General features: G+C 45.0%; 1 protein-coding gene across 11 annotated transcripts in view; it reads right to left on the bottom strand.

Moving 5' to 3' along the window:
* The window catches only part of Cacna1c (calcium voltage-gated channel subunit alpha1 C), a 660622-nt gene that overhangs the window by 26860 nt on the left and 621059 nt on the right, over positions 1 to 12703 (bottom strand). For all 11 annotated transcript variants that reach the window (XM_075982990.1, XM_075982987.1, XM_075982992.1 and 8 more), the window contains 5 exons: positions 11679 to 11744; positions 10538 to 10629; positions 2741 to 2906; positions 2075 to 2202; positions 1365 to 1461 (listed from right to left, as the gene is read on the bottom strand). In XM_075982990.1, coding sequence (XP_075839105.1) covers positions 1365 to 1461; positions 2075 to 2202; positions 2741 to 2906; positions 10538 to 10629; positions 11679 to 11744 — 549 coding nt within the window. The remainder of the gene's footprint in view (positions 1 to 1364; positions 1462 to 2074; positions 2203 to 2740; positions 2907 to 10537; positions 10630 to 11678; positions 11745 to 12703) is intronic.

Here is a 12703-nt window from a genome sequence, read left to right as displayed (position 1 = left end):
TCCCGAGTGAATGCATCATTGTGAATCTTGTAGACACCAAGGTAGAAAGCGTCAGTCTGGCTTTTGGCCTGAACAGACCCACGTGGCACTCATGACCTATATACTCCAGCTCCCACTAGACTGTGTGATCTTACATTTGAGCTGTACTTCCTACAGCTTGAATCCTAAATGTCATTCAAAAGCCATGCCATAAAAGCTCAGTTCCCAGCCTCAGTACTCTTGGGAAGTGGTGGACCCTTCAGGAGGTGGGGCCTAGTGGGAAGAAGTTACGGGAAACCATGCCCTTGAGGAGGGTATTAGGATCTTGGTCTTTCTTTCTACTTCTCTCCTTCTGAGGTCCTGAGGTGAGTGTGCTTCTTTCTCAACTGTAACGTTCCAAAGCTGCTACAGACCCAAAGCTCAGGCCTGACGATCACAGACTGAAGCCTCCAAAACTGTCAGTCAAAAGAAACTTTTTTTTTAACACAGGTTAAGCAACCGGGTACTTGTCACGGCACCAGGAAATAGGATGACAGAATGTTGCTGTTTCTCACATTTTCAGGACTCTTGGAGTTCTTTCTGGAATAAAGTGGGGTTCTGATGTTCTGATGAGGGGAATCAGTCTACCATAGAGCATAAATCAAAGTTCCATGCCTCCCAAACTCCATTTCCCACAGGTGGGTTATCCAAGGAGCTCAGTTATTGGCCATTGTGTTCCTTCTTCTCTATGGCTCTGCTCACTGCTATTGCTTTCCCCAGTTCTTTCCAAGCTCATCATAATTCTCCCTGGAAACACAGGATGGGGAGAACGGAGGCAGAATGGTGACCAAAGTCAGCTCTTCTCAGCAGCTACTGGGCCACATGGCAGGACCTAGAGCAGGTATAAGGGTCCCTCCTCTCCAGGTCGGTCAGAGGCTGTTTATCAGCGCCCAACACGTTTGTTCCAGTCGGTTCAGGATCACAGATTCATTTAGGAATTTGATAAAAACAGCAGGTCCTTGTGTAAGTAAAGTCTGTATTTTGGGGACTATATATCACTTGTGGCCTCTCTAACAGTTCTCTGACTTCGGGTCAAAGTTTTTAGTTCATCACCCTAGGTTAGGAGAGTCTCCTAGGCCTGGGCTGTGCAGCCTGAGGGGCCAAATAAGCCCTTTATCCACACAGGATATCTCTTTCCCTCACTGGGGAACAAGGGATTCATTGTGACAGTGGTTCTTTTATAGCCTTGGGACTTTAGCTCTGGAAGATTCTTAAAATAGAATCTGGTTCACATTTATTTCTTTAAATACCTAAAATATCTTTATTCCCTAAAGAATCACAAAGGCAAACAGGTATCCAGCTTCCTGTATTTGTCCTCTCCCTCAGTAGCCCAGGACATTTCTTACTTTGCAGGCCACACGGTGTGGACACAGCTTCCCAAAACCCAACGGGGGCTGAATTCGACGGAGGAGGGTCACCACATCCAAGTGTTTGATCCGACCCCTAGAGAAGGAAGGAGAGAAGGAAAGGAAGTTAGAATCCCAGGGCTGTGTACTGGGGTGGGGCCAGATGTAGGGGCATTCCCTGCAGGGTGCCTGAAGGCCCTGGGCAGTGCAGAGATCCATTATAGAACGGCAAACCCAGGGCACATGTTACTGTTCTCAATCCAGGAGAAGTTTGTTAGTGCTGTGCTCCAGGTAGAAAGGATTCTAGCAGTGCCATTAAGTCCCAGGATGTATTTGTTGCTCAATCAACTAATCATTGGGCCTGAAGGCATTTTAGGGATACTCAGTTAACAGTTACGGGTAAACGGGAGTTTCCATAAACTTGAGGTCAAGATGACACTGAAATCTATGTAATCCTAAATGACCCAAAGGAAGCATTACTAGTTTCATCTGACGTTAGAATTTTTTACTATTTCCATTTAGCTGATATGCTCACCAGGTGTAAGAATGGTACCTGGCCTCCTCCTGCTGGCCTTTGACTCTGGGTCTGATACATTCCAGGGTTTTCAGTTGTTAGTACCCTCAATGTTGACCCCTCTTATATCTCTTCAACAGGTCCCTCAGCCCCTTCTCAGCTTGTGGGGTTTGGGGTTTCCCCTCAAGGAACTTACTTGGCTTCGGGGTCATACTCGGCCCAGATTCTTTTGAATTCATCCAGATGGTGGGGACCAAGGATAGACCAGTCCCGTGTCAGGTAGTCAAAGTTGTCCATGATAACAGCTACAAAGAGGTTGATGATCTGCAGGGAACAGTTGGTACACTAAGGGGCTTTGCCAAGACACATTTGCCCCCTAAGCCCACTTCACCAGCCAGTGCCCAGGTAAGCCAGAAACCAACGTTTCTAAGTATCAGCAATATGCTAGTGTTTAGGATGCCAACTACTAGAATCTGGGTCTCCTGGCCATGAGCTTAACACTATTCTCCTGAGCATCAGGACGAATGAATCCTACGTGTAAACAGAACAACTTCCTTTGTACCAAGTTACCAGGGACAGAGAGGGGCTTTGTCTGGTCTCCTTTCCCTCGCTCCTGAGCAAGGTATCAGAGACATATAAGTCCACACAGGCTTCTATACACCTTTGTCTTCTAGAACAACGCTACCGTGACAAGAGCCATGAATGGACAGGAGCTGAGATGCTCTGTGCCAAGACCTCTGGCCCTTCTCAGGGATGAGATGTCTCTACTCATTTAGCCTTCCCAAGACAGCTCTTATGCTGGGATGTCCCTGACCCCACGCTGCCTTGAAACTGCCCACTGTTGAGTCCCATCTCAGCTTACCAGGAAGGCACAGAGCATGTAGAAGCTGATGAAGTAGAAGACAGCGAAGCTGCTGCCACAGGGTGTCTCCCCTTCTGTGCTGTTGCCGGGCTCGGACTCGGGGGCACACTTCTTGCCCGGCATACAGGCCAGCATGATATCCTGCCAGGCTTCCCCGGTGGCACACCTAGACAAGAGAGGCAAGAGAGTCCAACCTCAGCCGGCCACTATCACCCATGCAGGCAAAGCTGCCTCCGCCTCACCTCCCAGGAGGAATTGCTAAAAGGAATTGAGCATTTGGTGCTCACTGGGCGCTGATCGTCAAGTTCACTAAATATGGAAATACAAAGCATCGTTTCAGGAGGTTCCTGAGAACTTGTTCTCTTATCTGTGTGAAGTTTTTAGATGCAGCCATGAAGACATATTTTAGCTGTAGTTCATTTTCACTGCTACACAGGAGTACCCTCCATGCGTATGTTAAAATGTCCACCCTTGCCATGTGAGATTGTTTTGGCTGTCACAGCTAACACTGCAGCAAGCATTCTGGTCCATGTCTTGGGTGTCTGCTCAGGAATGGGACTACCACATGGAGATGCTTCATGTCTTCGTCTTTACCAGGTGGCACTTGTCTGGCTTAGACCAGTGTCACCACAGACAGATCAGCTCTTGGTGTTAGAGGATTCTAAACAATGCTCCTCAGATGGTAGTGTGGAGTGATTTGTCACTGCTATTCAAATTTGGCTTTTCTGGGCCAGCCTGGGCTATATGAGGTCCTATCTAAAAAAGAAATAAAATAAACATCTTTCTTAAAAATGCTTTTAAAACGATTAGTAGGCTGGGAGTTTTGATTCTGCCTCCTCTTGACTGCATGCTCATGGCTTTACCCCGGTGACTCATGGGCTATGTTTCTTCTTGTTTATTCAAGGAGTCCTTGGCATGGCCACATGAATTCCTTTGTTAGCTACATCCACTACAGATGTCTCATTCCAGATATGGCTTGTCTCTAGCTTAACTCATTTTAATTGCTATATACATTTGCTCTGTCTGGAGTGCCCCCACCCCTGCTGAGGTTCTCAGTTCAGGACCCATGCTCTCAAGGCAGGGACGATACCCACCATCTACCACCCCAGCCCATCCTTCTCATATTGTTGCACTGGATAGAGCTTTCAACAAAATACTGACCAGAAAAAGTGATAGCACAATGTGTCTATTGTATTTATTAATTGGCTCTCACAAGCTGGGGGTTTTCTCGCTGGCTCTCCCACCTCACTGATCCTCCACACTGTCATAAAGTTGATTTGCTTCCATTTTCTGCCTGAATTAGCCTTTGTCTTCAGATGGCAGAACCCCACGCTGTAGTGTTCGTGACTTCTGCCTTCTCTTTCAAAACAAAATAATCAGTACTAGTTCATCTTCTCAGCTGAGTCGGGAGGTTGCCGCCTCTTTCTTTTCTGAGACTTTGGATGACTTGGAATGACTTAGTGCTGGATCACAGATGAAAACACAGCAGCGTGGGTCTTGTCAAGGCTGTGATTTTGACAACAATCTATTGGAGCTAACGCTACTCATTTATTGAGAGCATTTTGGTGTTAAAATTAGCACTAATCTGCACCTGGCAGGGAAGGCCACTTCCTCTGATAAGCTGGAACTAACGGATGTGCTCACGTCGAATTGTGTGAATAAGTAGCAGTCCAGAAAACTACACTCGGACATTTTTTCAAAGAATAATTTCTTCTTTAAATTTATAGTAGTTTCTTGGTTTATCAAGGCTTTTCCAGTTAATAGCACTACTATCATGATCAATCTATTGCTGCCCAAATATTCCTGGTAGTGTGGTCTTCCACTGGAGCAACATTTTCCTCAACAAAATTTTTGTAATCCGTATTTTCCTAGATAAAAGCATGTACTTCAGCTGGGCGTAGCGGCACACACCTTTAATCCCAGCACTTTTGAGACAGAAGCAGAGGCATGCAGATCTCTGTGGGTCTGAGGCCAGCCTAGTTTACATAATGAGTTCCATGCCAGTCAGGAATAGGCAGAGAGACCCTGAATTAATAATAATAATAATAATTTAATAATGAAGCACCTACTTTCTTTAGATTCTCTAATAGATTGCCATAAATTTGTTCATAGTACTTTCTGTTTTAGTTGTTGAACTTTGTTGTTGCTTGCTTCTTTCTCAAGCTCTGATCTTATTTTGCAAACCCTCAGTTTGACTAGCCTTGGTCAGAAGTAGAGACAGATGGATGGTGTCAGAGAGAAGAGCCCTATCGCTTGGCAACTGATTCCTGGCTTCCCTGCTTTTATCCATTTTTTTAGTGTATTTTGGCATTTTGCCTTTTCCTTCTTTCCTCCTTCCTTCCTTTCTGTTTTTTAGTACATTGTTTTTCCTAGAGCATCAGGCTAGTGTTCACGTTGCAGGACACCGGAGGGAAGCAGGATTCAGACTCCTGGGTGCTCTGGTTTAGGGTATTTTACATTCTTTCTTTGTGGGCCTCTTCACAAAATATTGGTGAGGATAACGTTAAAGAGACTGAAATGCTTGTGTATCTTGCCAACTTTGGGGTCCAGATAATGAGATGGTCAGGAATATCCTTCTGCCTTTTCCTCAAAGTAACCAAAAGCAGGATACAAGCAACCTGGGGTAGGATTTGCATACACTTTTCTCCAGCGCACATTGGTCCACAGTAACAGGAAGGCACCACTCCTCGATGCAGGAAAGCAGCCCTGCTTCGGTATGCCGCCATTCTCTCATTTATTCAGTGCGCACAGCCTCTCAGCGACCTGAGTGTCAGAGGCCGCTTCTGCGGCCACATGCTCCTTGTACAAAATTTGTGTTCACGGCCTGCTTTAAAGAATCTCTGGCAGCCAGTGGCCAGAAAGATGTGTAGCTTCCTTCATTCAGAAGTAGGTGATCACCTCAGAGATGAGGCAAAAATGAATCACAAAATTCAGTCATCATTCTAAAAAGCATTTCCACACCCACAGTTATGCTGCACTCCCATGCTTGTGCTTTTATTAGTGTTTATATTTAATAAATGCATACTTACTTATTGGTATTTTCAAAGAATCAACTTCTAAGGATTAAAAAAATCTAGTTTTGTTTTTTTATTTTGTCAGCTTACACTTTTATTTTCATAAGTGAACTTGTTCATAATTTGGGATTATTTTTGATGTTCATTTGCCCATCTGTTTATCTCATATAATCTCCCAAGTAAGGACACTTGGGTTCTCATTTTAGTTGGCACTGACCAGTCATCTCGTCCTGCCTCCTGATTTCATGGTTGAGAAGCTGTACTGTCAACTCAAGCTGATTAGGGGAGGGTCTTAACATTTTACATGGGTAGATTTTATAGGGGCTGATTCTGTGCATAATTTCTAGCTTGCTGGATGAATGCTGGAGAAGCTTTAGAACTTGTTAAACTATGACTTAAGTGTGGCTACTTTTATAGATGTTTCTGAGTGTTCAAAGAGAATGTGTCTTTTGCCGTTTATCGAAAAGTCTATAAATAACACCTCTTAATTGTGTCATTTAGATGGTCTTTTGCCTATGCCAAGCTATTATTTTTATAAATAGTATATTCAGCCACTCACCATTATGTAATTGCTTCCTCCTTGTGTCCCATTACTATATGTATTTCCAAAGAATATTGTTAAGCTTACATTGTTTGTAATTATTATATATCATTGGTTGACTAAACCTTTTATCAGCATTGAATCCTTCTCGTTTTGTTTAATGCTTCTTACCTGGAATTTCACTTATACTGATGCTGTGACTGCATTGCTGGTGCTCCCATTTCCCACCTCTTAGTCCTCATTGGGTCATTTATCCTCTCTTTGGGTCATTTTGTTTTACTGTCTATCACAAATGTTATAGATTTAGAATTCTTTCTTATAGGGTTTCTCTGTGTAACAGCCTTGCTTGTCCTGGAACTTGCTTTGTAGACCAGGCAGGCCTCAAACTCACAGTAATCTGCCTGTCTCTGCCTCCTGAGTGTTGGAACTAAAAGGTATGTGCCACCATGTCTGGCTAGTGTGAGGCTGGAAAAGATTCCATTTTTATGCTGGGACTTTGTGGGAACTTGAACTTCACCCCTACCCTGGAGAAAAGTCGGGGGTCGCTAGCCCCCTTTTAGGGGAACTATTAGCTATTGGAAAAACCCAAACTACAGAAAACTTCTGACAAGATGCTGACCACCTGACTTCCCCTATTGGTAGATAAGTCTCCAGGCAGCCCCTATGTTAGTAAAGGGTCAGCAGATGTCTGGACGACATAACCAGGAGGGCTGTTGCTATCCCCCTTAGATACTAATAGCCTATCAGGAACTAAGAGCTGAGCTTACCTCACCTTTAGCCAATTGTGATACAGGATAAGGAATTTCGTATTTTGAGACTGTAACCTTGTGACTGCTTTGTGGCTTTTATCTTTATAAACCCCTTATAGGAGTAGATGGGGTCCTTCTCCCTCCATCTGCTGTGTCAGACTGTGAGGCAGAGGACCCGTGCTAGCCCGTACTTAATAAAAAAAAAGAAAACAACCCTGCTTTTGCATTCGGAAGTGTGGCTCCGTGGTGGTCTTCTTGGGGGTCCTAGGACTCAGACACACTAGCACCCGCAGTAGAGTATCAATCTTTGAAAATTGTGATTGTTCAATCATATTAATTGTACAAATGAATAGGTTTCACCATGAAATTTCTATATATGTGTGCATCATTCCTGATTTTTTTAAAAAAAGAATTTAAAAATTATTTTTTGGGGTATATGTGTGCTTTAGCACATGAGTGGTCAAAGAACAGCTTGGAGGAGTCCGTTTTCCCTTCTTCCGTGTGGGTCCTGGGGGACTGAGCTGAGGTTTGTCAGTCTTGCCAGCAAGCACCTTTACCCACTCAGCCATTTTGCTAGTTCTAATGCTTGGTTTTTAATGTAAAATTTTAACAAGCTTAATTTTTAATATCCTTGTATTGTCTTTCTTCTTCCCTTTTACTTTATTTTCCTAATTTTTTCTTTATTCAAAGCCACTTTTGCCCTTCCTTCTGCTAAACCATTGACGTTTCGCTTGTCCAGTGTTTCGACCTAGTGGTTTGCTTTCAGGCAGTGCTGGGAATCCAACCCAGGGCTTGGGTTTGTCAGGTAAGCAGCGCACCAGTGAGCTATGCATCCGCTCCCCTCCCCTTGGTTTGAGATGCACTTTCAGTGTCTGTGTATCTAGCTGCTAACTTTCCATATTTAACACATATGTTTACCAGCCCTTTCCTCCCAGACATAGAAAGTCTCATCTACTGAGATGGCCACAAGGTTTTTGTTCATTTTGTTAATGTGTTGTATCACACTTCTTGATTTGCATGTGGAGGACCCAATTACACTCCAGGTTTAAATTCTACCTGTACACAATGACTGATGCTTTTATTGTATTGTTCAATTCAGTCTGCTAGGATTCTGTTGAGGATTCTTTTGTATTTTTGTTAACTAAGGATATCGGTCTATGGCAGTGGTTCTCAACCTGTAAGCCACAACCCCTTGGGGGTTTTAAGACCATCAGAAAACACAAATATTTACATTACAATTCATAACACTAGCAAAATCACAGTTTTGAAAGTAATTTTATGATTGGGGGTCACCACAACATGAGGGATTGAATCAAAGGGTCGAGGCATCAGGAACGTTGAAATCACTGGTCTATAGTTTCCTTTTCTTGTAGTATCTTTGTACAGCTAGCCTAAACAAACAACAAACAAACAAACCAGCTTGGGAGGATTTCCCTTTCTCCAATATTTTTATAGGTTGGGAATCTTTAAGATTTTTTTTTAAATTGGCATTCTAAGAAGTCAGCATAAATGATCGGTTAAGGATTTGGAGATAAGACAGAGAGAGGGCATTGCCATGTAACCCACACTGGCTTTGAACTCACGGTGCTCCTGCTCCAGCCTTCTGAGTTCTGAGTATACAGACATGAGCCACCAGCCCTGTCAACCCAGTCTGCCCTTGGTAAACCTTTTCAAACTGAAGACTTGCTTCCTTTGGAAATTTCATTTGGTCAGCCGTTGTTTCACTCTCTTCGACTCTTTTGCTCTTGTCTGGAACGTCTATTTCTACCTCCTGTCTCTTTGTCTTAATCTTTATTTCATACCTTATTTTCCTTTGTGCTTTGGCTATGTAGTAAAGGAACCTTAGTAGATATTTAAGCTCATCAATACATGTTTAGATGTATCCTTTCTGCTACATGTCTCATCTATTTAGAAATATTTTAGAAAGGAAAAATATTTAAGCTCTGTATTTTCTCTTCCTTCTTTGCTCTGTTTAGTAATGGCTGCTGTTGCTGTTTCTTCTAATTTAACAGAAGGGTCCGTCTTTAGTCACCTTAACAATGGGAACTGCATTTAATTTAAAATCTTTAGGATCTGGTCCCTCCTCCCTCCTCCCTGTGTGCTCATTTATTTGTGACTTGAGCATGACACAGACACCTCTCTTTCCTGATGTTGGCTTTCTCAAATATTTTGGGATTACTGTCAGTTGCTCTTTGTGACTGTGACCCCAGCTCTCTGGATAAAGTCCTTATGTGAGTTCTCTGGGGACCAAAGGCAAGGCACGCTGAGGGGCCTGGGGGATAGCTTCTCTCTATGGACAGGTTCCCTGAGAGAGGTAAAGCACCCTGCTGGATCTTTCAGATTGCCAAGCCCTGGGGTGACGCTGTCACACCTTAGGAACACAGAAGAGCTTCCCCAGAATGCAAGCCCCAGAGGGATCAGTTCAAGCAGTGGCCCAGATCTCTCCAGTCCCTTGTATCTGTTGACACTCAGGTTGGAGAAGCTCCAGGCTGCTCTCACCCTCTCCCTGGTCTCAAACTGTCTGGAAACCTGCTCTTCTCATCTCATTCTTTGGTGAACCGAACCCTATCTGCTTTCTTCCACTTAGAAGTTCCTCAACACTTCCAGTTCACCTGTAGCCTCTCTCATTTTCCCTTTCCCATCTTCAGCAGTGTTATGGGTTTATTCTTCGAAAAGGCATTTTCTGCCGTTAAGAACTTTAGAAAAGAGGGAGAGGTCAGTGGCCAGCCTGAGGTCTGTGACCATTTCCTGCATCTGAGTGTGGCATAAGCTTGCCGTTGTGACAGCAGATTTATAACAAGCAGCTTTGTTCTGACGGCATATGAGGTGGGAGGCAGTGACATCAGGCGGATAGGAAGGAGACCCATCGTTTTGATAAGTGCATTTCGAGCAGTAATAAACTTGGGTGTGGGATCAGGTTCCGTAGATGTTGGAGGGAGGCAATGCCAGCTGACAACCCTCTTCCCCCTTGTGCTCTGGAAAAGCATTTGCCTCAGAGACAAGAGAAATCGTCTCATCTACCAGTCTGGGACTAGACAGAGTCTCAGTGTGTGACATCATGCAAAACAGGAAAGTGTGAAGATGGAAGCAGATAAGGGGACCATGGCGAGCCAGGAGAACAAGAAGATGGTGGCGTAAGAGATGAATTCTGGGCAGCATAAGGAAAGTACCTTCTCGGTCACACCTGAGGTGGCAGGTTTGTAGGAAGTACGGTGTCTAAAGGATGCCTTGGTGAATGTATTGTCAGAGAAAGGAGATATATTACTCAAGGTCAGTGTGTTGCGGCTTGCCTGTGCCCTAGTCCAGATGCTGAGCCACCATGGCTGGGGTAGGGGACTCCCAGAAATGCGTGTGGTGCCCTGTGGCTACACATGGAAATTTGGTGTAAATGACAGTGTGAGGGGAGGAGAGGCATTCTTTTCCTGAGGCTCTCCCGGGGATGGACTACCGTCCTGGAAGTGTGCGTGTGTGCCCTACGTCATCAGAGACCCACCTGAAGAGCAGGAGCACAGCCTGGGGAAACGTCTGGAAGTTGTTGTTCCGATTGATCTCTGTGGTGTCATTCAGGGCGATCTTTCCAAACACCTGAAGAAAGAGGCACTCAGGGACCAGAGAAGGACAGTGCGCTCATCTCCAGCCACCGTCTAAAGCCTCTCTGGGCCTACCGGGCCAAACAGCAGACACCTGCTGTCCCCTGAGCCCTGGACTCAGCTCCAGCACTGACAGCTTTAGGAAGGACTGTACCCTCAGACCACAGGAAAGGTCTCCCACCCAGGGGAAGCTGGGGGCGGTAAATGTATGCTGAGACCAGGGTGTTCAGGGTAGGAACCGGGGCTCACTGCCTTCTTGCCTTCGCTACTTCAGATACCCAAATACACAGCTGATTCTTGGATTCTGCGCAGCTCTGGAATGGGCTTGGACAAGCTTCGTTCATTCCTAATGCCAGAGGTCTGCTTGTGTTCTTCCTGGCCCTCTGAGGCCATGCTTCTCTGAGAAGCCGCCAGTACTCTCTCCCTGTACCTGCTGTCAGTACATCTTTTTTTTCCCTTTAAAGTGCAGAACACTTTTCCTCTCAGGAACTTTCAGGGATTTTGTGCAGGGAGCTGCTAAGTGAATATCCTGGCTAGCGTACATGCTTGGCTGGGGAGCACTGCCTTACAGAAAGACTCAGTTGGAGCCTTGAAGGGGTGGGGGGACTCTGGGTGAGGGAACAGAGAAAGTACAGCAGGCCCCTGGGAAGGAGGCTTCCTAAGAGGGCTGCATGTTTGGTGGGCAGTGCTTTTTCTTCTTTTCTCACTCCAAATCGGGCACATCCAGCGTGAACAAAGCAGAGGACACTGGTAGGACACACCCACTTTCTGCTGTCTCTGGTGGGAGACTATTCTCTCTTGAGGCCCACTGCTTAATTTATGAGTGTCTCCCCACTGCAGAACCCAAGCTAGTACTATAATAAGGAGGGACCACTGTGCTGTCTCTTGCCCATGGCCTACAGCACATAATCGTATTGGGGGAAGTTTCGCTCTTTGGAGGTTGAGTGACAGGCAGGGACAAAAGTCAGAAGAGAAGAAGGAATTGGGAAGGAGCTACCGTGCTGGGGGCTGGGAAGAGACCAAGGAGGCGGGAGTTTCTCATACCTGCATCCCAATCACTGCATAGATAAAGAACAGCATCACGATCAGAAGGGCCACATAGGGCAGGGCCTAGAAGGAAGCACACAGCGACCATGAGACCCAGGGGTTCAGGCCAGCAGGATCTTTTCCCAGAAAGCATTGCATTCCCAGTTCCACAGCAATCAGCTGCTGTTTAGCTTAGAGAAAACTGAGTACCAGGGAGAGAACCTGAGAGGTGTGCTCTGGCTTGCCATATCAGCAGTCTGTCTGTCCATCTGTCTATCTATCTATATCATCTATTTATATATCTATCAATAATCTGTCTCCTTTTATCAATCAATCAATCAATATATCTATCAATAATCACTATCTATCTACCTATTAATATATCTATCAATAATCATCTATTCTCTCTCTCTCTCTCTCTCTCTCTCTCTCTCTCTCTCTCTCTCTGTCTCTCTCTCTCTCACACACACACACACACACATACACACACACACACACCTATGTATTCCTCTATCTGTTGGGAATGGAGCTGAGGGCCTTTACTGCTGAGCCTTGGTCCCAGCCCACAGTTTGGTTTTAAAAGCACACTTCAGAATAATGGAGGTAGCGCCATATTGTTTTCTGAGAACAATCAAATGAACACTCCTCCTCAGACTACAGTTATGTATTTGCACAAAGAAGGAAGGGGTGACAGAAATTACCCCAAAAGACCACTGTAGTCACCAGGGAAAAGCAGGAAGGAGGCAGCTTATACCCATCTTGATCCAGTTACTTTCGTAGAAATGAGCAGTCAGCACCATTGCCAAGAAAACAGTTAATAAGGAGAAATGTAAAATGCTCCCCTCTCTTCCCAGCTCTACAGCTTGGACACAATATTTAAGTTCTCTGGACCTCTTTCCTGATCTGAATGAGGAGGAATGTACAACCCTTCTACCCGGCAGGGGTGTGACATTTGAAGGTGTATGGCTTGTGAAATGCATGACACAATAGTGTGTACACAATCAGGTTCACACGTTTTACTCATTCAGTCTCTCCCCTAAACA

The sequence above is a fragment of the Microtus pennsylvanicus genome, chromosome 8, assembly GCF_037038515.1.
Source record: "Microtus pennsylvanicus isolate mMicPen1 chromosome 8, mMicPen1.hap1, whole genome shotgun sequence".
Classification (NCBI taxonomy): Eukaryota; Metazoa; Chordata; class Mammalia; order Rodentia; family Cricetidae; genus Microtus; species Microtus pennsylvanicus.
The sequence above is the reverse complement of the archived record's forward strand: the minus strand, read 5'-3'. Positions and strand labels throughout refer to the sequence as shown.